Source organism: Leptonotus elevatus, chromosome 20, assembly GCF_054856555.1.
Source record: "Leptonotus elevatus isolate MCC_2025b chromosome 20, RoL_Lele_1.0, whole genome shotgun sequence".
In the NCBI taxonomy this organism is placed as follows: Eukaryota; Metazoa; Chordata; class Actinopteri; order Syngnathiformes; family Syngnathidae; genus Leptonotus; species Leptonotus elevatus.
In genome coordinates, this window is record NC_141258.1 from 5,663,433 (window position 1) to 5,686,743 (window position 23,311).

At 40.9% G+C, this 23,311-nt stretch overlaps 5 protein-coding genes across 8 annotated transcripts in view; 2 read left to right on the forward strand and 3 right to left on the reverse strand.

Annotated features, from left to right (window-relative positions):
- The window catches only part of LOC147156604 (carnitine O-palmitoyltransferase 1, liver isoform), an 11,817-nt gene extending 6,969 nt beyond the window's left edge, over nt 1–4,848 (forward strand). For both annotated transcript variants that reach the window (XM_086064960.1, XM_086064961.1), the window contains exons 10-19: nt 85–280; nt 365–553; nt 692–797; nt 891–1,007; nt 2,144–2,308; nt 2,397–2,525; nt 2,590–2,745; nt 3,566–3,679; nt 3,756–3,848; nt 3,948–4,848. In XM_086064960.1, the coding sequence (XP_085921086.1) occupies nt 85–280; nt 365–553; nt 692–797; nt 891–1,007; nt 2,144–2,308; nt 2,397–2,525; nt 2,590–2,745; nt 3,566–3,679; nt 3,756–3,848; nt 3,948–4,073 (1,391 nt within the window). In that variant the 3' untranslated portion in view covers nt 4,074–4,848. The remainder of the gene's footprint in view (nt 1–84; nt 281–364; nt 554–691; nt 798–890; nt 1,008–2,143; nt 2,309–2,396; nt 2,526–2,589; nt 2,746–3,565; nt 3,680–3,755; nt 3,849–3,947) is intronic.
- A 172-nt stretch (nt 4,849–5,020) lies between these two features.
- On the forward strand, nt 5,021–9,931 carry LOC147156605 (troponin T, slow skeletal muscle-like). 2 transcript variants are annotated; one of them, XM_086064094.1, is made up of 13 exons: nt 5,021–5,211; nt 7,721–7,750; nt 7,837–7,850; nt 7,932–7,954; nt 8,054–8,088; nt 8,278–8,338; nt 8,450–8,566; nt 8,645–8,722; nt 8,806–8,919; nt 9,221–9,330; nt 9,490–9,580; nt 9,670–9,710; nt 9,793–9,931. In XM_086064094.1, exons 2-13 carry the CDS (start codon nt 7,728–7,730, stop codon nt 9,836–9,838), a joined length of 753 nt encoding a protein of 250 aa, XP_085920220.1. In that variant the 5' UTR covers nt 5,021–5,211; nt 7,721–7,727; the 3' UTR covers nt 9,839–9,931. The 2 variants fall into 2 exon arrangements, with proteins under 2 accessions (XP_085920220.1, XP_085920221.1); XM_086064095.1 differs by having other exon boundaries at nt 5,026–5,211; nt 7,932–7,955; nt 8,070–8,088.
- A 348-nt stretch (nt 9,932–10,279) lies between these two features.
- dnaaf3l (dynein axonemal assembly factor 3 like) lies at nt 10,280–13,463 on the reverse strand. 2 transcript variants are annotated; one of them, XM_086064611.1, is made up of 9 exons: nt 13,219–13,463; nt 12,642–12,748; nt 12,462–12,555; nt 12,246–12,400; nt 12,007–12,189; nt 11,537–11,927; nt 11,356–11,470; nt 10,627–10,701; nt 10,280–10,514 (listed from the first exon to the last, which is right to left on the reverse strand). In XM_086064611.1, the coding sequence occupies exons 1-9, from the start codon at nt 13,298–13,300 to the stop codon at nt 10,370–10,372; spliced, it is 1,347 nt and encodes a 448-aa protein (XP_085920737.1). In that variant the 5' UTR covers nt 13,301–13,463; the 3' UTR covers nt 10,280–10,369. The 2 variants fall into 2 exon arrangements, with proteins under 2 accessions (XP_085920737.1, XP_085920738.1); XM_086064612.1 differs by lacking the exon at nt 13,219–13,463 and adding an exon at nt 12,811–12,982.
- A 367-nt stretch (nt 13,464–13,830) lies between these two features.
- On the reverse strand, nt 13,831–19,259 carry syt5b (synaptotagmin Vb). Its single transcript, XM_086064256.1, has 9 exons — nt 19,092–19,259; nt 17,856–18,059; nt 16,882–17,057; nt 16,722–16,820; nt 16,468–16,635; nt 15,558–15,725; nt 15,361–15,475; nt 15,054–15,187; nt 13,831–14,815 (listed from the first exon to the last, which is right to left on the reverse strand). Exons 2-9 carry the CDS (start codon nt 18,052–18,054, stop codon nt 14,606–14,608), a joined length of 1,269 nt encoding a protein of 422 aa, XP_085920382.1. The 5' UTR covers nt 18,055–18,059; nt 19,092–19,259; the 3' UTR covers nt 13,831–14,605.
- A 2,353-nt stretch (nt 19,260–21,612) lies between these two features.
- On the reverse strand, nt 21,613–23,139 carry LOC147156608 (ferritin, lower subunit). The gene is made up of 5 exons (XM_086064362.1): nt 22,951–23,139; nt 22,747–22,851; nt 22,360–22,506; nt 22,149–22,274; nt 21,613–21,956 (listed from the first exon to the last, which is right to left on the reverse strand). The coding sequence occupies exons 2-5, from the start codon at nt 22,846–22,848 to the stop codon at nt 21,810–21,812; spliced, it is 522 nt and encodes a 173-aa protein (XP_085920488.1). The 5' UTR covers nt 22,849–22,851; nt 22,951–23,139; the 3' UTR covers nt 21,613–21,809.
- Nucleotides 23,140–23,311: the final 172 nt, after the last annotated feature.

Below are 23,311 nucleotides of genomic sequence, written 5' to 3' on the forward strand. Positions count from 1 at the left end.
AAGCAAGCAACACCTCTCAAGATAGTGAGCTGCATATGACGCATGCAAGAAACAGAACGCATTTCCGCTTTTCCCCCCTTGAAGACACCGTGCAGCACTGGCAGGACAGCGACTATGTCGCCGTATACCACAGAGGGCGCTACTTTCGGCTCAGGGTCTACCAGGCGGGCCGCCTGCTCTCCCCCAGGGAGATCGAATTCCAGATTCAGAGGATCCTCGACGACGCTTCGCCGCCCTGCACGGGAGAAGCCAAACTTGGCGCCTTGACCGCCGGCGACAGGTCTGTCTGACAAGCAACTGCTCTTTTATTTTGAGCTCAAAGACAAACGCGATTTTTCCTTTCAAATGTCGCTTTTCAACCTAGAATTCCGTGGGCGCAAGCCAGGAGCAAGTACTTCAGCAGCGGGATCAACAAGCGCTCGCTGGACTGCATCGAGAAAGCCGCGTTCTTTGTGGCCCTTGATGACGACGAGCAGGGCATGATGGGAGACGACCCGTCGGGGACTATGGATCGCTACGCGAAATCCTTGTTGCACGGGAAATGTTACGACAGGTAGTTGGAGTCCAAAGTCAACTATGCACGCGCAACCATGTTGTATCCGCCACTTTGTAGTTTTTGTATACATAACATGCAAATGGCCTATGGGTTGTTTCTTCCCCTCACAACATCCAACTTTTCTCTGTCGCACAGGTGGTTCGATAAGTCTTTCTCAGTGGTCATCTTCAAGAACGGTAAGAACGGGATCAACGCGGAGCACTCGTGGGCCGACGCGCCGGTGATCGCGCACCTGTGGGAGGTGAGCGCGGGAGCATCCAAGAGCCGCTTGCTCGTCAATGGATCCGAATGTCAACAATTTTGGGGAAATTATTATTTTTTTCTGTCTTTTCAGTACGTCCTGGCCACCGACTCTTTCCAGCTCGGTTACAACAGCGAAGGTCACTGCAAAGGTGATGTGGATCCTTCACTCGCAGAACCTCAGAAGCTCACCTGGAAAATTCCTCCAGAGGTTAGTTGGGCTTTTACATAATCCCACAATATTTTGCAGTTCATCTATCAGGGGTTTCTTTGGTTTTGAAATGTGTTTACAATGTATTCTATAATCTAAAAACGTCAAAAAATCATTTGAACTATTTCTATTAGTTTAACGGTTTTTTTCACTTTTGTTAACGAGTATGAAAACCTAAAATTTTTATTTAGAAATACAGATATAAAATGTGTGATTAATTAAAATTAATGAATCGCCTGACGCGACTTAAAGATGATGAAAAATTCGGGGCGTCAGGCGATTACAATTTTTAATTGTAATTAATCACATGACTTCACTAGTTAACTCACAAGTAATCACACATTTTATATCTGTTCTAAATGTACAATTAAAAATATAGGTTTTCATCCTCTTGTTAACAAAAGTAGAATTTTTTTTAAACTAATAGAAATAGTTCAAATTAATTTTTGACGTCTATAGCCGTCAATGGCAGTGAATGAGTTAATCTGGATGTAAAAGTATTCATTGCGGCATGTGGGAGTATTATGTTATGTCTTAATTTATTGTTATAAAAGTTTTATGAAGGTCTCTATATCTTCGCATTTAGGTCTGGCACATAACTCCTAGTCTGGCAAGCCATACCCACTTTCTTGAAAAAGAAATGGGTCTGGAGAGGCATCCATAGACAGCGATTCGGCGCCGGCCAATCAAATTCGTCTATTTGCGTGACGTCACTCTTCAAGTTTTTCCTGCAACAATGACATAAGTCATTCACTACTGTCTCTCTTCGGCTAGTAGCCATGTTTGGATTTTTACTTTAAAAAAAATATATTAAAAAAAACTTCACCGAGTTGCTTTTCTGACGTCATGTCCGCTCATTGGTTCATTCTCAGGTTTGCCCCGCCTCCGAAATGAGAGCGAGTCTGACACAAAGCTATTATGCTGTTGTATGAATGGCAACAAGTAAATAGAAGTAGAAAGGGGAATACGTTGTACTTTATGCCCTCTAGTGGAGGAGAATTGAATGGTTCTGGCTCTCACTCTGGATGTCACTCAGTTACTGCCATAGATACTGTATACAAACGACGATACAATATTTGTAGTAGATGAATAAAAAAACAAATGTTGACCCCTGTATATTTATGTGCATGTCACAGTGCGAGGAGCAGATCTCTCAGTCCCTGGCAGTAGCCCAAGCCTTGGCCGACGACATCGACTTCCACGTGATCTCTTTCCGAGACTTCGGCAAGGGAAAGATCAAGAAGTGCCGAGTCGGTCCGGACGCCTTCATCCAGGTGGCTCTTCAGTTGGCCTACTTCAGGGTAAAGGAACACCCCGCAATCTCGACGGGTCTCGGGGACCCCCGCGGGTTACGTGTGCTACAAAGCGATTCTTGTCATGATGTTCCAGAATCGCAAAACGTTTTGCCTGACCTACGAGGCCTCCATGACCCGTCTGTTCAGGGAAGGCAGGACCGAGACGATTCGCTCCTGCAGCAATGAGAGCAGTGCCTTTGTCAAAGCGCTTGTGGGCGGAGAGGTGAGATCGTAAACGTTCAGCCCTGTTTTTAATGCAACTCAAAATTGCTCTTTCTCTCCGCCAGTCAGCAGACGTTTGCAGGCGTTTGTTTCGCGCCGCATCGGAAAAGCACCAGAACCTTTGCCGCATGGCGATGACCGGCGGCGGCATCGACAGACACCTCTTTTGCCTCTACGTCGTGTCCCAGTATCTCGGAGTGGAGTCGCCTTTCTTGAAAGAGGTAAAAAAAAATTTTTATTATATATCATGCATGCTCCACCAATGCCCAGATGAGTACGAAGAGCCCTGACTGTTTTACTCTGACTGCACCTATCAGCTTTTATCTTCCCTTTATAATAGTGTGCGGACCCTCACACGCCACAGTTTCTTTGGGGAGGGAAGGGGCGGAGTTTTTCTTACTTCATTTGTCAATTGTGGCTGTCGCTTTAAGATCGTGCACGTACTCGCACGCGCACTATGCACGAGCCTGACACAGATGTTGCAGTTGCGCTTTGGGCCAGAGGTGGCAGTCACGAGTTAAAAAAATAAAAAAAAAAGTGACAAACTGCACAAAGATCCCATTTAAAAAGCATTACAGGTCCATAAATTGATTTTGCTCAAATGAAGGCCTTAAATGCCGATGTGCAGAAGAATTAAAAATGTAAATCCAATTGATGTAAAAAACGTTCTTGCTTTATTTGACGTACGTTGTGCAAAGGAGCCACTCCAAAACAATTTAGCAATAATAAATGTCATAAACATATATGTATTTGTGGGGGTTAGTGACTGTCACTTGTTCTAATTTACAAAAAAAAAAAGCCTCACAAATGTCCAACATGAAACACTAATGCCACCTAGAGGCAGAAAATCACCTCAACACAAATTCAATTTTTCACACTTCTTTAACAGTGTAAGATATTTCAAATAACTTTATGATTAACTTACTGTGAAATTACTGTATCAATAAACTAAAAGAAGCAGCTCTTTTTTTCTTTTTTTTTTGCTCATTGCAATCTGCTTCCTCAACCGTACAGATCCCAAAGTCTTGTTGATCCTTTCAGGTGTTGTCAGAGCCCTGGAGGCTGTCCACCAGTCAAACATCCATCCAGCAGGTGGAGCTGTTTGACTTTGTGAACCACCCAGAATACATTTCCTGCGGCGGAGGCTTTGGTCCGGTCAGTGCTACTTTTGGGAACTTAGCATTTGCGAGTAGTTCATCAAGATGTGAGTTTTTCCATTTGCCTTTTTCAGGTGGCCGACGACGGTTACGGAGTGTCGTACTACATCGTGGGAGAGAGCCTGATCAACTTCCACATCTCCTGCAAGCACTCCTGTCCCGACACCGTGAGTTCGCGTCCTCGCGTGAGATCCACACTTTTAAGGCGGATGATAAAAGTTGCCCTTTTTTTTTTTTTTTTTTTTGTGTGTGTGTGTCACTTCAAGGGCGCCCATAAGTTCGGCGCTCACATCGCAAAAGCCTTGCACGACCTGCTGGAGCTGATGAGCCCCGGCCAGAAAGAGCCCGGCAAAAGCGAGGAGAGCCGGCCCGGGGTCAAGAAAAACCTGTAGACGAGAAAAGAAAGGGGATCCTTGAAAGGGGAAGACGTTTCACCAAATTGTGACGAGATTGAGGGAAGTCTGGACATGTTTCTCGTGTTGAGGAGAAATAAATAAGCCAATCAAATCTAAGACGGCTCAGTTGAGGGAATCTGGTATAAGTGATGTTTTTACTACGTGGGTTTATATATTCGCCGAGGTTGACCACAGAATAACGTGTCATAAAGTTCCACTAGGGATTAATACTCCTATTTTTTCCTGTTTAAAAAAATAATAATAAAATAAAAAATTCATATTTATTTTTCGGTTGATGTACAGGGGCATGTTTATGTTTTGATACCAATGACCGCTTTTAGTATTTGCGCTTCTGTTTGCTTGGATGTTGTGCAGACAACACACACACACGCACACACATATGACACCTGAAACATTCCTTCACTTAAAACATTTAGCACATTTGATTAGCACTACAGTAAAATGTTATGGTTGTCATGTGCCAAAGGCTTTTGTTTTTCAAATCCAGTCAGGCATTTTAAATAAGCACGCCCACTCCTTGTATGTATCAATATGTTTGAAATGTGTTTTTTTTTTTGTTTGTTTTTTATCTTTCCAATTCTTTCCAAGCACCATAACAATGCAATATATGTTTTTGAACATGTGCAGGTCAGATTGTGGATTTAGTGTCGTGGAAACAAGCTCCTTGGTTCTCACACATGCTTACTGAGTTTTATCTGACTTTTTAATGAAATGTTACAAGTTAACATAAAAACATAAACAGAAATAAGTGCTTGTTGTGTGCTTTTTTAGTTTTTTTTACAATTTGTTTTCATGTTCTACTGCCAAAAAGCTATCGTGCAGCGATGATCTCGAGATTGAGATGTTAAAAGAAAAGGGAAAAAATGGTTCTTTTGTTGTGCGCTGCCACCACCTGTCTTTTTGTGTCTTCTCGTTTCAGCTGTGAGCTCAGCAACGAAGCGCTCGCTCACGAGCCGCTCTGCCAGACTTGGGCTTCAGCTCCCAAAAGCCGACAATAATCCGCTTGCTCATTTTTATTCCGCGTCCCCTTCTTGTCACCCCCCCGCCGGAGCCTTTTATAAAAGAGCCACCGCCCGACACAGTCCGCTCATTACGTCCGTCTGACACTAAACTGGTATGTACGCTGACTTTTCTTTAGATTGTATGCATCGTGTGTGTTTTTAAATCGCTTTATTTGTAATTGTTTTTTTGCACTCGCAACTGCATGTTTTCCATTCATTTTCTTTTTCCTTTCTTTTTTCTTTTTTTTTTTTTACACAGGACGTAATCATAATTTAGTGAATGGAGAGATGCATATTTATTTGAAGTGACATTTAAGGGTTGCCTGTAAGTCCCCTACAATTTTTTTTTTTTAACTTTGTTTAAAATAATATGACTCAAGTAAAAGCAAAAAGTACTCCTGTAAGTAATTCAGTAAACAAAAAAAGTACTTAAGTACGGAGTAACTGATGAGGAGGGGTTTTTTTGGAGCATGAACATCAAATAGGCAAAAATATCAAATTGGAATTCTGATGTCGCTCAATGTAATGGAGTAAAAGTAGTGTTTCTTAACAACAATAATATAGTGAAAAGTATCAACTACCTTGACAAATACAATTCAGATACGGTATTGGTGCTCATTCCAGCCTTATTTTAAGGTATCGGTACTCGAGATGGTAGGTAGTCAACACCAGTATTGGTCGCCCTCTTGTGGCCATTTTATAATCAGCAACTGGAAATTTAAAGAATAGAAAATTGCCACTAATTTGAATTGCATGCAATTTTAAGGAAACATTGTATTTTGGGATATCTGTATCAGGGACTATTCAAGAGTTGAGTAAAAAGTGGTATTCAACATCGCTAAAAAAAAATAATTAAGGACAAAATTTTGCCTTTAAAAAATAAAACAATTTTAGGCAGGAATATTTTTTTCAACAAAAAAAAATAACTTGACAGATGACAGATTTGTTTTGTCTGAATGAAAAAAAAATCAATTGGATGAGAACAAGTTTTCCAAGTAAAAATTTTCAAAGAGAGATTTCGGATATTTGAAAAAAAGACTTAATTCATGTATTTCCCATTGATAACAGATCTTAATTGACCTTGGCTCCCTACACCGAATGAATTTAAATGATTCATTCATTCATTCCAAGTTATTTTGCGGCTCCCCAAACTAAGCATCTATACCACTTTAACAGCTTATGTGCTTCATGCGTTAACGCTTGACACCCTTGCTCACACGCTTCTCCCGTCAGGGTGTGATAATAAACGTTCTATTTACTTCAGCTTCTCCTCGTGGGACAGTTTTAGCACCACACGACTCACACTGGAGCGTAACGTGTTTATTACGCCGTCATGTTAAGTGAAAGTTATGTCAACTAATGCTAATACTAATGGCAGTGCTCCATCATTAAGGGCTATACAATGGTATACAAGAAATCATGATGCCCAAACTGTTTAATTCTGTAAGTTTATACAGTACAATACCATACTGGTGTATAAAAAAAATATATGTTGCAAAAAAAAATTGAGGCTGTAACGGATTAATGGCATTTCCATTCATTTCAATGGGGAATGATGATTTGAGATCAATAAGTTCCTCAGTCAAGGCCACCACTGTATGACTATATCGCTCACTTCGGCGCCATAAATACTAACGGTGGAGCAACGTGAGGAATTCCGTGGCCAAGCTCTGGCGCGTTGACCTTTTGCCATGTTCATTCTCATTGACGTGGTCTGAATGTGCTTCATGGTTAGCCAAAGCTCTCAACTATGCGGGGAGCCTTCATCCATCATGTTAATGCGCTCGTGTCCGGATACGTCCCTCTTATTAATCGTTTAGGCAACCACTGTCAACATGGACTATGTGACAAACAAAAGAATGCCGTTTAAAAAAAAAAAAAATATATATATATATATATATATAAATATCAACACTAGACTACTTCATACTGCCAGCAGTTTTGTGTGTGTGTTTTTTTTTTTTTAAGTTTGAGTCTACCATTTTCCATTATTTTGTAATGCTGCCATCTGCTGGCGATTGTGCATCATTACAATTGTACCGAAGCTCTATTTTGGCTGTGCATCTACAACATCAGCTCCTCTGCCCCTTCCATTGCAAAAAAAAAAAAAAAAAAGGTCTGATGAGCACACTGACTCAAATAAACTCATTAATCAATCCCATTGGATTAGTTGCTGAAGCAAAGTTGTGACCAGCAATTGTATAAAAAAAAAGAAATTCTCCAAACTCAAAAGTGTGTTCACCGTGTGAGTTTCCCTCAGGTCGGCCCCAATGCAAGTAGATTAAACGGTAATAGGAGAGCCGGTGGGTGTTAACAGTCGCCGGCCGGCCAGTTCTAAGCCGTCCGCCGCGCGTCCTTTGGAGTAAATCAAATTAAACAAGAATGATGGGCTCTTCTTACCCTGGGTGACACTCTCTTCTATTCCTAGATCATAATCACAACAAATGCTCTTTGACTTGCTGTGTTGTCTTTGAACAAAGTCACAGCCATCATGTCCTGTATATCTGTATAACCCCCCCCCGCCCCCAACTGACAGTTTTTTTTGTTTTTTTGTTTTTACCACTTAAGATGCTCAGTTTTTAACTCTCAACAGTATTTAATTTCTTATTTGTGTTTTTTCAGTGTCACAATGTCTGATTTAGAAGATCACGGGTGAGTAGCCGACATTCTTTCAATTCCAACAAGTTCGCCAAACATAATCTTCCACTTTTTATTTATTTTCTAATGTTTTCATCTAGAGTGCACCAGGAAGGTAAGTCGGGCCCATTAAAAAAGAAAATAATTAAAAAATAATAATAATATTTATCACTCTTGACCCCTTTGTCCTCCACAGAAGAAGATGAGCAGGAAGAAGGAGGTAAGAATATATTTAAGGATTTCTTTCAAAAAAAAAAAAAAAAAAATTTTGCTTTTTGACTTTTCTGTACTTATTCATTTCCATCTTTTCCCTGTTTTGGTGAACACGTTGAAGGAGAACGGCCCAAGCACAAGTGAGTATCTCATACGCGTCACGTTCATTCATCCCTTTTATTAGGCACCCCTGCACATCCGATACCATACAGATTTTATCACTCCCATTATTTAAGCCAAAGAATATTTAACAATGCAATAATTGCTGGATGAGACTGCGGGTGTACCTAATGAAGTGGCCCACGATGACTTTGTTTTTTGTTTTACAGGCTGTTGGCCACACAGCTTGCGCCCCCAAAGATCCCCGAAGGCGAAATAGTTGACTTTGACGTATGTTCCGCTCATAGTTTTATTTTTAAAAAGATTGTAGCTTAGTAATTAAAAAAAAAAAAAAGTTTAGAAGAATAAAAGCTGTTTTTTTTTTTTGCGGTTTCTCATCAGGATATCCACAGAAAGCGTATGGAGAAAGATCTTCTGGAGCTTCAAACCCTGATTGATGTCCACTTTGAGCAGAGAAAAAAAGAAGAGGAGGAGCTCATCGGGCTCAAATCAAGAATTGTATATATATATTTTTTTCATGCAGACGATAAAATACACAACCAGAATCCCAGATAAATATGTTTTTTTGCGCCATAGGAGGGTCGCCGGGCAGAAAGGGCTGAGCAGCAGCGCGTGAGGGCGGAAAAAGAGCGTGACCGACAGTCCAGAATTGCGGTGATTAATTAACCAACTTGCTTTCGACATGTTGCCGCCTGGGAAAACTCCCGGCGTTGAAGTCTTAACTGTGGCGTCCGCAGGAGGAGAGGCAGAGGAAGGAGGAAGAGGAGGCCAAGAAGAGGGCGGAGGACGAGGCCAAGAAGAAGAAAGTGCTCTCAAACATGGGGGCTCACTTTGGAGGATTCCTGGCTAAGGTCTGGTGGGGTTGTTGACAAATTATTAATATTGAACAAAAAAAAAAAAGAGATATCAGGGGCAATATAAAAAATTTTTTTGTGCTGGTATTTTGTTTGTGATTTAATGTGACTGTATTAATTTTTGTTCCTTTCCAGGTTCACACTGTGCCCCCCTTTTTAAAGCGCCCTTACTTTTTCAATCCCCTTAAGGTTTTTTTTTTTCCCACCATTTTTTTTTTCATGTTTCTTGGGACGGGTTTCGATTGGTGGAATTGTTCTTTTAGGATCAATAAAGTCATCCAAATCTGAATGGTTGCAGGTGGAGCAGAGGCGGGGCAAGAAGCAAACGGCGAGGGAGATCAAGAAGAAGACGCTGTCGGAGAGGAAGCAGCCGCTAGCGATTAAAGATCTGAGAGAGGACGCCCTCAGGTCACTTGATGTTTACAATCATGAATATATTTTTTGTGTTCTTGTACTGAGATGAACTTTTCGGGTTTGACAATTATTACCCGACGTAATTTTGGGTTACTTTTACTCAAGTTGGATTGATTATTTATATATATAAATATATATTTTTTAAAAATTTAGAAAAAGAGCTGGGGAGATGTGGGAGTGCATCTACCAGCTAGAGTCTGAGAAATTTGACTTCGCCGAGAAGATGAAGAGGCAAAAGTACGAGGTGAGTCCAAATAAAAAGCAGTACTGAATTTCAGCAAATGGCCAAATTTCACATCGTAAATTCTTTACTTTTTCCGCCGCCTACTCCAGATCACCGTCCTCCTGAACAGAATCCAACACGCTCAAAAGTTGTGAGTTAAATGACACACGGCAGCGTACGTACGACCGACCGGTGGCAATATACTCAAAAGATCTTCTCTTGTGTTGGAGCAGCAAAAAGGGCCACGGGAAGGGGAAGGTTGGAGGTCGCTGGAAGTAAGTCGACGACCTCAAGTGGCAGAAAAAAAAAAAAAAGGCGGCAAAGAAAAAAAAAAGTAGCACATTTCTGGTGTCGCACGACTTGGGAACAGACGTGAATAAATTGCTGTGTTGCATGAAAATTTGCGGTTGAATTTTTTTTATATAGGGATATCATAATTAGGGATTTAATTTAGATCAGTAGATTAGATTTAATTGGCCAAAAAATGGCAAAAAAATGGCCGTTCACATAAAAAAATTGCATCACCAAAAATATGGGCAATTTTTTTTTAAAGTTAAACAAATACTATAGGACAAAAAGTAGTGTATCTTTATTGTTAAAAGAAAAAAAAGTCATTTCGTTCATATTCGTTTTTTTATTTTTTTTTTTTTAAGCAGACGATTATTTGGTTATTGGAATTTTACTCAAGCCAAATATCAGCCTAAAAACAACAACATGTCAACAGGTCTGATCATTCACACCCGTTCCGTCACTGAACCCCGCTGCTCGCAAAAATGTCCCGTGCACTAAAAACTGACTTGACTACAGGGGTCACTTGTCCTTGTGAGGTTCAAAAACAGCATGAAGGTCATCACTCTTCGCCTCAGAACATGGTTGGAATCCAGCTTCCTGGCACATCGTGGACACTCGCTCTACAAAACCAGCTTCTTGCTCATTGTTCAGGTCCAAAATGTACCTCGGGGCGGGGGGGGGGGGGGGGGCAAAAGCAACATTACATTCGGCTATGTTGTCACCATGGAAACAAGCCTTCATGATATTTAATTGAACAAAATGAAAAAAAAACTCACTTGGCTAACTCCACGATGAGCACAGCGTCTGGTGCTGCAATCTGCCGGATGTTCGGGCCCAAATGGTGCGCGCAGCTTCACGCCGTTTAACAGAAGAGGCCACAAAAACATGATCAGCGACATACAGTGTCAGATGGCAATCCAAATGATGGCATTGCGTATTATTAAAACAGATTTACACCGTGAACTCCCGACCCTTCGCAATCTAATGAGGCCCAATATGGCCACTGTAATAATAATAATAATAATAATAATAATAAAAACTCAATTTAATTTATGAAGCACCATTGCTGCTGCACGTGGAGTCAAAATCAATCATGCAATAAAGACAGGTAAAACAAAATAACAATTTTATTTATTTATTTTTTTATAAATATAAGTAATAAAATAAGGAGAGGCTTAACCTTGGTCAACTGCCTAACATGAAACAAGCTGGATTTGACAACAGCACCAATTTGCCCGAAAAAAAATCACTGTCCGAAGACTGTTGGCTTTAGATAAGAAGACAGGACAGAAGTGGCCTTAATGAGAATGCGTCCTTTTTGCAAATACAATTAAAAAAAAAAAACAGCAGGGGCCTCAAAACAGAACCCTGCGGAACACCGTTTGCCAGGAGGATATCATTAAAGAGGGCTAACTCTGTGCTATGCGTAATCTTAAAACCTGACTGGAAAACCTCCAAGATAGACCGAATAGTGGAAAGCGATCAACGTATTTATTGTTTGCCACCTGGCTGAGAAATGGACGATGTCGTAGAAATTGGCATATTTCCGTTTTTCCGGCAGTTTCTGAAGGGAATCCAGAGGCAGGAAGTTGACAGAGACCCCTTTAAGCCGCATCAGGTCTGAAAACGAGACAAGAAACCCGACTTAACTGTCCCGTTGTCGTCATCGCACGAGATTCCGCTTACCTTTGACTGGGACCGAATTTTGCTCAACATTTGTGGACGGATTTTCCTCCTCTGCGCTCGACTGAGGAGCAGCTTGGCATTCCCGTCTCCCGGACAGGGACTGGAACAATTCCTGCACGTTTGCAAAGGAAATATCCTGCGCCGTCTTCATGTGGTGGCCGTTCTGTGTCTTGAGCAAGCTCTTGTCTTCAGTCTCAATACCGAAGGCGAGGTAAGGACTGGACACGATGTCCCCCCAGTAGCCCCTCAGGGCCGTCCTGTCCCCTCTCTGGCTGAACACCCGAGAAGACAGCAAGCTGGGGTTGCTCATTTGGTAGACGCCTTCCCGCAGTTCAAAGGCCAGGCCGCTCTCCCTCCACCGGACATATTGATGCTTGTTAATGACGCTGCACTGGAGGTACAGTAGAAAAACCATCCAGGAGGGAATTTATTTATGACGATGTGTGTTGTTGTTGTTTATTGTTATTTACCCCCTTTTCATGTAGCTTCATAGTAAGATCCCAGTCAAAGCAGCCTCTCTTGGAGTCGTACCGCGTCCCGAGGTGCTGCCTGACGCGGTAATCCCAAGCTCTGGAAATGGAGACGGGCGCGGTCGAAGACGAATGCGGCATCCACGATTTAAAAATCCTGGCCAGCTCGTCCCGCTCCTTAAACTGGACGCATTCCAACGAGTGAGACTTATGCGGACGAGTCCTGCTGATGCTCGTACCTTGAGGAGAGACGTGTTGAGGCAGGGGTGCGCGTCCGCCTCTGGGACGTCGCTGACGTGGAGCAAAAGCTGCGACGCCGCGCGTTTCATCGTCTCGTCCGTCTGACTGCGGATCAGGCTGTTGCCAAACACCTCCAGGAACGTCTCTGCTTTCTCTAAGGACAGGGAAAGGTCACGTTCAACACGGCAATATATGTTGGGTAAATGTGCACCCACCGTTGAGTCCCATCATTTCCTGGGGCGTCAATGCGATGTAGAGCAGCAGCATCTGTCTGGCGACCACCTCCATGTGGTTCTCAAACAGCCATACCTACAATGAGGCAGAGAGATGTTTGCTTCACTCCCTTTCGGGGGGGGGGGGGGGGGGGGGGTTACGGTTCAAGACGTTAGGCTCACGTTAAGGACGTCCTCGTCCCTCAGACCAGACACGGTCTTCAGGAGATGTCTCGGATCTCCACTGCCGGCCAGTAAAACGTTGACTGCTCCTTCATGTCTCACGGGGCCTGTTGAGAAGAGCGAGATTGCAAATGTCCAACTGTATGGAGAAATGGATTGGGACACCTACCAGTAAACACACTAGAAGTGAGTTTTTGTTTTTGTACGTTTCATGCGTAAATACTATAATTAATGAGGACATTTATTGTTTTTTTTATATAGATCACTTTTTTTAATGGAAGACTCATCAATCTGGCCGTTTCCACTTGATTTTATTTGTTTGTTTATTGACGTTTTTAAAATCACATTCGCCATGTTTATTTTCCCACTCTCGCGAGAGTTCATCGCGACACTAACAGTTGGTCACACGTGATTTCAGACGGCGTTTTTTTGTTTTGTTTTTCAAGTAACTTGTACAAACACTGATAAAACTGTACAGTCAGGTCAAAATCCCTCTGAAAAACTTCTGATTGGGGGCTGAGTAAAAAATATTAACAAAAAAATAGAGTTAGTGTTTTCAAAGTTGTTACAGGCTCACCTGCACTAATGAGGTCTCGAGCTGGACTGAAGCCCCACCAGTTGATGCAGCCCGCGCCTTCTGACGGCCGCCCGGCGCTCATTGTTTCCCTGGGAGACTTCGGGTGGAGGTTCGGTGACAGCAGAAGCTCCGTGGACCAAGCCACCCTCGCTAATTAAACAACGGTGAGTGTGTTGGAGCGAGTTGAACTTGCAAGAAAGCCTACACGCTAGCACAACTCCAGTTATGCTTTCGTTGCCGGGCAACCGTTTGCTGTGTTTTGTACACATGCGCAGTCTGGTACCAGGAAGTAAACGCGTAAATGTGTTTTAAAAAGGGAATGACGACATCGTGTCATCATGTTTTCCGCATTTTATTAGTACAGGCTGTCAACAAATTATTTTTTACTGTTAAAATATATTTACAGTATTACAAAAGCAATTGATGGGGTATGTTCTATTGAATCAGGGGTATTTAGTCAGTTATTTCATGTACTACCATGTGGCCATTTCCACATTTACTTTTATTGCATTTTTATTAGTAGGAGATAGGAGGGAGAGTGGAGGAGTAAGATCTAGAATAAAATGATGATATATATTGTTTTAAAAAAAAAAATCCTTCATAAGAAGCACGTCAAGAGAAAATGTCCATTGGAAATTTTATTTGCAATTCAAGTGAAGCCACCACGTTTTTATCTTTATTTACATAAATTGGCCACTAAAAAACAGTAACACCAAACACTACTGAAATCTTTACAGATATATATTTTTTATTATAGAATTAAAATTAGATTCTTATGGCATAGTGTAAAACAAATTAAAATATCACATATTTGTTTGACATACAGGTCTACACAAGGTTAAAAAGGTCTTAATGGCAAGTGTGTGTGTGTGTGTGTGTGTGTGTGTGTGTGTATATATATATATATATATATATATATATATATATAAATAATCATTATTTCACATCTACACTTGAGAAATAAAAGAAACATTTCACATGGAAAACAATACAACAGAAAAAAAGTTACGTAATGAGAATATATTACTTAATTTAAGCAAAATGATCTGCCAGTAGAACATGAATATTAGACATGGCAAGATGTCTGTGTGGATTGTCAATCGTCCAGCTATGGTAATCTGAACAAAAATTGAATTGAGGCAACTGGACTCTTCGTGGATTGACCTGGGAAACGTTTTTTTTTTTTTTTTTTTATAAACAAGTACACATAGTTTACCCATTGATCTCTTAAAATTAGTGTATTTACTACCTATTGAAAAACTGCCTTGCCTGGTCTGAAAAAAAAAAAAAATACATCATTTAATCTTGATTCGATTTGAGTTTTTGCAACGCAAACATGCAAAAATAATACGGAAGACACACACCAAATAAACCGAGCAAGTTCTCTTCAGCGAGGTTTGGCTTTGAGCGCCGCGTCGACTTCCTCCTCGGGCAACAGCGTGTGCCACTGGGCGACCGGACGTCTGGGATTGGCCAGCATTTCTGACCAGTGGCGCAGGCCCACGCCTGTTGCCCCGTAACCCATGAAGGTCTTCCCGATGGGGTCGTTGCTGCCCAGTTTGTCGTAGTCGTACACTGTGATCACCACTTGTACTTTCTGAAGCAGGCAAGATAAATGTTAATTCTACAGTCTTTATAATAATAATAATAATAATAATAATATCCATACAACATATACACAAAATGTTAATTAGTTGCATACTAATTCATTCTAAGACATCAAATATTCATTTGCTCTAGAATTGGAGTCATGCATGCCACCGCTTTTGATATATTAATTTTCTATCATCAACTCATTCTCGAACCAAAACTTATGGTCAGGTGCATAACCGTACCTGTATCTGTTCGAAGGGGACTTCAAAGCTGAAACTCTCATTGAAGTAAGGGTTGAGCGTGTTTTTCTTGACTGTTGTCTTTTTCTTCTTGATACGTTTTCCGTTTTGCTGCAGGACAATCTTCACGAAGGGATCTTGAAACGGAAGAGGCGGATAACAAGTCGATAAAATCTCCTTCGTATTCGTCACTTAAAAAAAACGAACCTGCTGTATTATTATTAAGGTGAACACATTTTTGTGCTCACATAATCCACTTATTTATCAACCATTTATTTTGAACAATAATAGTGTTAGATGTTTAAATGACCTGATAATCCCCCGACATCCATTTTCTTCAAATTCTTCGCCTCCATGATGTTTACTGTAAGTTTCCCAGCGGTGGGGACGTACCTCAGAGAAATGCAGACATCGCCCAGTTTTTCCTGCCGAGAGAAAACACACGCGAGGAGAAGGTTTCCTAAAAAAATGAAGATGAAGGCACACGAAATGGAACAATAGTGTCACCTCTTCCTTTTCCACACTCTCCAAGTCCCTCCACTGTTGTAAGGGCTGGCCCAAATCGACGCTGTTCATCGGGATCTTGATGTCGCCGATCATGTCGTGCTTGGAGAAGCGATCGAAATCGAAGACCTGAAGCACCAACGTCTTTCCTCCCAATTCTGCGTATGGGATCTAGAGAGATTAAAATGGTCATGAGTAGGGATGGGGATCTTCTCGCGATTCGATTTCCGATATTTTTGTTGTTGATTTGGTTGACAATGATTTCTGCTTCAATTTATAGAATTGTCATGATTGATGATGATGATCCAGTCGGGTTTTGCAAGACAGAATGCCGAATGGAGACATTTAAAATGTACTAAACGCACAAAACGAAGACAATTACACACTTAAATGCAAATGCAGTTTGTTTAGCTTGTTTCAGGAACATAGCTAGCTCAAGGCTAACGCACAAAGGAAAAGTGCCGTTGACTCGCTAACGCTAATTAGCGCGCTCCTCGCGGAACTTTTATCACCCAAAAAGAAGGCTATTCATACAAAACGCTTCAGGAATGTATACAGAGAAGCATCTTAACATTACTTACCGGCTTATGCTCTTCTTACGCTGCAAAAAAATTACTTTTATTTGCATAACTTGATCGTGACTTTTTTTCCCTTCTACTCTAATGTGGCTACAACTTAACAGTGTATCAGAATGCGCGGAACTACACTGCCCCTAAGTGGCCAAATCGTGTACAACATGAACATCGCTCTCAATAAAGGCACACACAAACAAGGGCAAGACATAATTTAAATAAAACCGATTTGGGGACATTTAAAATCGATTCTGAATGGTACTTTTTTTTGGGCACATCCCTAGTAATGAGTAACATGAAAACAAGAAAAACAGCAAAAATCAATCAAGCTCTCTCCATACCTTGAAGAAGAACGTCTCGTTGAAAACGGGACACAAATTCTTGCGCTGAACCTTGGTTTCGTACTTCTTCTTTTTGTCCGGCAACAGGAAGACTTTGACGTAAGGGTCTGAGGTGCCGCCCATGTCCATAGCAGCCAAATCCTGAGCCTGAAGGATTCCCACGATGAGCTTCACGGCAAAAGAGAACAAATCATCAGGTTATTAAGGAATTCTTCCGTTTGACAGATATTTTGTTTGTGTCACAGGAGAGCCACCTGAGAATCTGTGAAGCTGTAATCCAGCGAGAACTCCAACTTGCCCAACTTTTCCTGCTCTTTCTCCTCTTCCTCGCCTTCCTTCTTCACCTCCCCTTCCTGCCGGGAGGCCGCCATCACAGTGAGTAGCCGTCCGAAATGTAAAAACGCGGCGTCGTACCTTCTCTCCTGCCTCGCCTTCGCCTTCCTTCGCCTTCCTGCGGCGGCCCGTCTTCCTCTCCCGCACTTTCTTTGGCTTCTTCTTCTTCCCAACGCATTTTTTGAAAACGCAAAAGATGAAGCACGCCACCAACACCAGGATCACCACGACGATGGCTCCTACTGCCCACATGGGAACTGCGTTACAAAAAAACAAAAATAATAATCCATCAGCAATAAATTTCCATTCCCCTAATTCATGCCAGCAAAAATCCAAACCGTGAATTTGAAGCGGTTCACTCGCCATCTGTTTACATCTTTTCTTTCAAAGAAACAAAACAAAAATATTCCGCCTCCAACCGACAATAATAAAAGTTATAGCCAGGGGAAGGCAACACAAAAATATTCTTTACAATAATACATTCTATGCACCTTTTTTTTAATACTATTGCAGTTGGGGAATTTGAATTCAGCAGCAAAATCCACCTATTTCTATCCATCTCAGGGGGCGGCCATTTTGTCACGCTGTCGCCTGAAAATGACCTCCTTGGCGCTCAGGTAACAGCCAATCGCGGCTCACCTGTTTTCTGAGTTTGGTCATCTGACATTGGCCGTCACCTGAGCAGCTGTGATGTCATTTTGTCGGTAAGTGGCAAAATGGCCGCCGGAATGGTTTAGTTAACCACTTTAACTGCTAAATAAATTGTTAAAAATGTAGTGATAGTGACAGACCTCGTTTGTACAGAAGTGCTAAGTGGCTAAAGTGATGTTTTTATTTTATTTTTTATAAATCTTTTCAAAAGAGGAAGTAAAATGAACAAAGGTGATAAAAGTGTGCACACCCCAAATGGACTGTGGCTGTGCTCCCAATTAGCCAATCACATTCAAACTCAATCTAAATGGGAGTCTGACAGTTTTGTGCTGCTATTTGGAAATTAGGGGTGTGTAGACTTTTTTTTATCGTAAATCATGACTTGACTCCAGCCAGATGCTCACTGGGAAGTCGGTGAAGTTCGTTCATGAACTTGTCCTTCATGTGGTTGTAGTCGTGGCCGGGGTGATGCTCCGTGTGGCCGTGATGCTCCGTGCGGGGGGGTTGCTCGTGGTGAACTTCCTCCGCGGCCTCCTCGGACTCCTTCTCGGGTTGCTCGGCGGCCCTCCGGGCCCGAAAGCCGGCGCTCCTCAGCAGCCTCATGCCAGCTGCCAAAATACAGCACAGCTGCGTATGTACACTGGTGTAATCCCTGCGTCTGTCTGGAGCATGGAACATCTCTAAGCTAGAAGCTCGACATGGCTGACCCTAATCCCTCTGTTTGCCTCACACACGCACACACGCACGCACGCACACACACACACACACACACACACACACACACACACACACACACACACACACACACACTTTCCCTCTAACATCTCCCTCTAGTTTTCTCTGCTTTTGTGCTCCCTCTGCATGCACGTATGGATTTAACTTGGCAATATTAATCCACACGCTGGATCCCTGAAAGCGTAGATGAAAAGTTGACTTCCTTCATTATTCACCGTCAATTTGAAAGCCAAATTTTGCATTTAAAAAAAAAAAGAAAAAAAAAGAAAGAAAATAATGCTGAGTTTTGACTGGCAGTCAGAGAAGTAGTCATGCAATGTTGTTATTTTTGTGGTGGTAGTTGCCTCATTAAGTTGCTTAAATTTCAATCGAGGGCTGCGCAATTACCGCTAATTGAAATTCCATTACAATTTCAACTATTACAATGCACAATTACAGAATCGGCATAATTGCAACAACAAAAAGATTATTAATACTAATTTTAAGTTGAGTTTAAATTGATACATTTGCAATTTTTTTGGTAAATTTTTCATTCCAAAAAACGTGCATAATTATAGTGTTTCAAAGAATTGTATTTGTCTTAAAAATGATTTGCGTTTAAACATTTCCTTTTTTTTGTACCAAAAAATAAAAGATTGTCCTAATCGTGATTTCATTTATGACCAAAATAATCGTGATTAATATTTTCTTCATAAATCGAGCAGCCCTATTTCAATCCATTTTTGATGCATGCTAATTTATCAGCCTGTATTTAATCTCATTCACTGCCAATGACGGCTATAAAAGTCAAAAGTCTATTCGGTGGTACTTGGAAAATTAAGCACTTTTTAAAGATGATACATACTTTTAAACCACTCGCCATTTTTTCCCCGATTAACTCAACAACAAAACAAAATCCACTTTACCTGCAGAAATGATTCCTTTATTCCCTTGATGCAACTTTTTTTTGGGGGGGTGTTGGAGATTCAAGTTGTATTTTGGTGGCGGAAGCCCTCACATGCCCATCATTCCCTCGACACGACTGGCACACTCCCCGCGCCCGTTTGCATCAAAGCTAAAGCCCAGGCAAATCACTCGAGCAGTATTGGGACTTAATCCCCCGCCTCCCTCCCCATCACGACTTCCCCTCCTTGTCGTATTAAAATTGCTGACCACACATCTGTTGCTTTAGGTTCAATTGAATGTGTCATGTGTAAAGTCTCCGCTTTTCCCCCCCACTCTTACCACACACGCTGAATGATTTTTGTTTTCCTCAAAAGGTGGAAAACATCCCTAAAATGACACTGGGGTCGCGTTCATCCATTAGACTGACCACTCATATTGCACCCAAGCCCTTCGCTAATCTCCTCAGCGTAGCTTTGCAAGCGCTCGAGCGCCAATCCGACAACAACTTTGATTCCGATTGGACATTGCGTACATCCCTACATTTAGAACTGTGTGAGATGTAATCCAGTGGCGCGTTGCCACATCTGGACATCTCAATGGCCACCATGCAGCGGAGGGACATTTAACTGTAATAAAACGATAAAAAAGAAAAAAAAGCTGTTAATTGAAATTGCCAATGAATTGTCGCAAAAGAAGCCCAATATTATGAGCTTTATAGACTCGGGTGATTGTGCTATTCACTGCCATTGAAAAAAATTATTTGAACTATTTCTATTAGTCTAACATTTTTTCCCACTTTTGTTAACAAGAGTATGCAAATCTAGATTTGTTTTTATTGTATTAGAACAGATATAAAATTTGTGATTAATCATGAGTTAACTAGTGAAGTCATGCGATTAATTACAATTTAAAAAATTGTAATCGCCTGACGCTCCTCATTTTTAATAATATTTTCTTAATTTTTTAAAATTAAAAATAATAATAATTATTACATTTCTTTTTTTAAAGAAAAGATTATTAAAAATTAGGGGCGTCAGGCAATTAAAATTGTTAATCGTAATTAATCGCATGACTTCACTAGTTAACTCACGGTTAATCACAAAATTTATATCTGTTCTAAATGTACAAAAATAAAAATGTTTTCATACTCTTGTTAACAGAAGTGGAAAAAAATGTAAAACTAATAGAAATAGTTCAAATGAATTTTTGACGTCTATAGCCGTCAATGGCAGTGAATGAGTTAATGTATATTGGAGCCACAGAGTATTTATGCTACACTATTTCCTCAAATATTGCTCTCCGCTCCATTAGATGCTGTGCCAAATTTAATCACCAGGGGGTGTAGACGCCTTTTTTCCGACCCTTTCTAAAAAAGCTTTCTGGAAAAATCCATTCTCTGAGTCACTTATCCTCACTAGGAAAGAAAGAAACAGTCTATAATGTTATATTGTGATATACTGTACTGTATACATAATATAATCATCCAGTTCCGAAGAGAGAGGAAAAAAAAGAGACCAGCGAATAACTTTCATTTTCTTTGGTTGGCCACCAGAGGGCGCCACAAAATCGAGGGGGGGGGGGGGGAATCACCTCTATAAGATAAGCATGACTATTAACTCTTCAAATGAAACAAACAAACCTAATATCGATTCAAATTACAAATCAATTATGTATGTTGACCCCTTTGCATATGACATTTTGAACTCTAGTTATTCGTTTTTACAGTTCATATTAAACTAACCAGAATTTACTATTCTGCTAATCAATATTTCGAAGCAATAACAAAGTTGTATCTAATCTGCATATTTGCTAATTTTGTATTTATCTAACCTTTATTTATCCGGACAAGGGAACATATTCTAATTTGCAAAGCCAACCAGGCTGCAGACAGCAGCGTAAAACAAATATCAGAAAATATGAGTTGTATGTTCTATAAGCACGGTAATCTACAACAAATCATTTTAAAAGGTTGTTTTTCCTCTTAAATTGGTCAACGTGTTATAAAAACAACGGTAGATTAAATCACAGCCAGAAGAGGGCGCCATATTTGATAGCAGTATCTGTTTATGTTCAAGTAATATGAACATTTTTTGTCTGACTTGTCATTTTCAAGCATTTATTTGAAGAAAATGGAAAGAAAAAAAACAGGCTAGCTATTCAACCCCCATAAAAAAATAGAGCATTTATTGCATCAAGTGTGGGTGAAATAAAAGTATTTTTGACAAAGCACAATTCCCTGTGTATTAAAGTAGAATATGTCTGCGCATCATTTAGGGTGTGTGCGCGCTTGCATGACTAGATTACAACGTGCGGCTGTGAAAGACTTTCCTCCTCCTTCTTATCTTTGCTGAAACATGTCATTTTGTAGGATTTTCAAACTCACCGCAGGCTTGTGTGCTGCCGGCCCAATGTCCAACTTTCGGCTAACTCAATAGTGACGAAACAAAGTCCCGCTTGTTATCTTTACTGTGTTCTATAACAGGTCGTATTATGACATTTCTGAACATAAAGTCATGAGAAGAAAAATATCAACCAAAAAAATTTGAGATGCTGGCATAGGTGAAGTTTATTCAATATTTGACCATAGGAAAGTAGAAAATGTGACTTCAGAGCACCGTAGCTAATTTTGGTAAACGAGGTTTTGAGGTATTCTTGGCTACAACTTTGCCTTCAACTTATTAAAAATATTTAGCGTTCTTGACGGAACAAATCCAGGAAAACGGGGTTGATGATGGACTTTACAAGGTGTGCTTGTCAAAGAGGTATTCTCCCAAGCCGTGGTTTTCGGAAGCTGTGACGCGTTTCAGGCTGCTGATGTAGTCGCCCAACTTCTTGATGGTGTCGTGGCTGTCGATGAGGAAGTTCTGCTCGAGGAAGTCACAAAACTAAGGAATAAAAAAAGGGGGGAGTCGATGAGGGTGCAAAATTTTTACTCCCAATCCCAGTTGAAATTGTCAAATGTGTATTTAAAATAACCACATCATTTTGTTGTTTAGAAAAGTCCACTTAGCTTAATGCTAACAAGCAATGCAAAACTCCATAGAATGGCTTTATCTTTTTTAGCATGTTGGACTTACATGGGCGTCAACATGGGTGCCAGCCTTGCGGTGCGCATCTAGAATAAAAGTGTTCATGGCCTTCTGGTAGTCCAACGAGAAAGACATGGCATCCAGGCCGCCTCTCCAATCCTCCTTGGTTGGTTTCTGTAGCATACGCGTCACACGTGAATAAACATCACTTGACGCACATGACAACAAAATGAAAACTGACAACAAAATGAAAACTTACAGCAACTGCCTGCAGCAAAATGCGCCCCCCTCTCATGTTTTGATACTCGAGCAGCTTCTCGGCATGTTCTTGTTCCTTCCCAGAGAGCTCCAAGAAAAAACTGGAAAATTTATTGAGGGCTACATCATCCCTGTCAAAATACATGCCCTGTAAGAGAAAACAGAAGAGAGTGATTCATGAGCTCAGTGCGGATTTAATGAGAATTTACACCAACTGGAATCTCGATCTGCACATTGTTGTTCTAACAGTTGGGAGAAAAGTACCGAATTGTTGAACAATAGGACATGTGCATTCAAATGTTAGGACAAGGTCAAAGTTCACCCCTGATATTTCAGCCTATAGCCGAACATCTCGATTTTTCTCATACAAAATGTGTGCAAAAGTTACCAGAGAAAGGTAAGTGTAGGATGCATGAAGCTTGAGGTTGATAAGATTGTTGATGTCGCCTTCACACTCAGCGTGGAAGTTTTGCCTCACCACAGACTGCATTTCCTAAAAAGAAAACAACAAAAAAAACTACACACGCTTAAATCGACGTTTGCGTAAACACGCGTATCTTAAGGTCAATACAGTCATCGAAAAAAGGCTCACCAAGAACTTGTAATAGTTCGCCCTTTTCCTCACTTCTTTTAGCTTGGCGTCGTTCCGTCCGTCGCGTCCACCTTTTGGTCCGTGAATGCAAGTGAGACTCGCCCTTCTTTTAAAAGCGAACACAAAAAGGAAGGGGGAAGAAATGAGCAGGTAGCCTTGCGCAGCTAGCTGGTGGTTAGCTCAAGAGTAAGTTTCTACTGCCACCTGCTGTATTGGGGGGCTCATTGCATCTTGTGATGAAGATAAAGATTATATATATATATATATATATATATATATATATATAAATTTATCAGTCTCAAGCTTAATGCATCCTACACTTACCTTTCTCTGGTAACTTTTGCACATATTTTGTATTGTA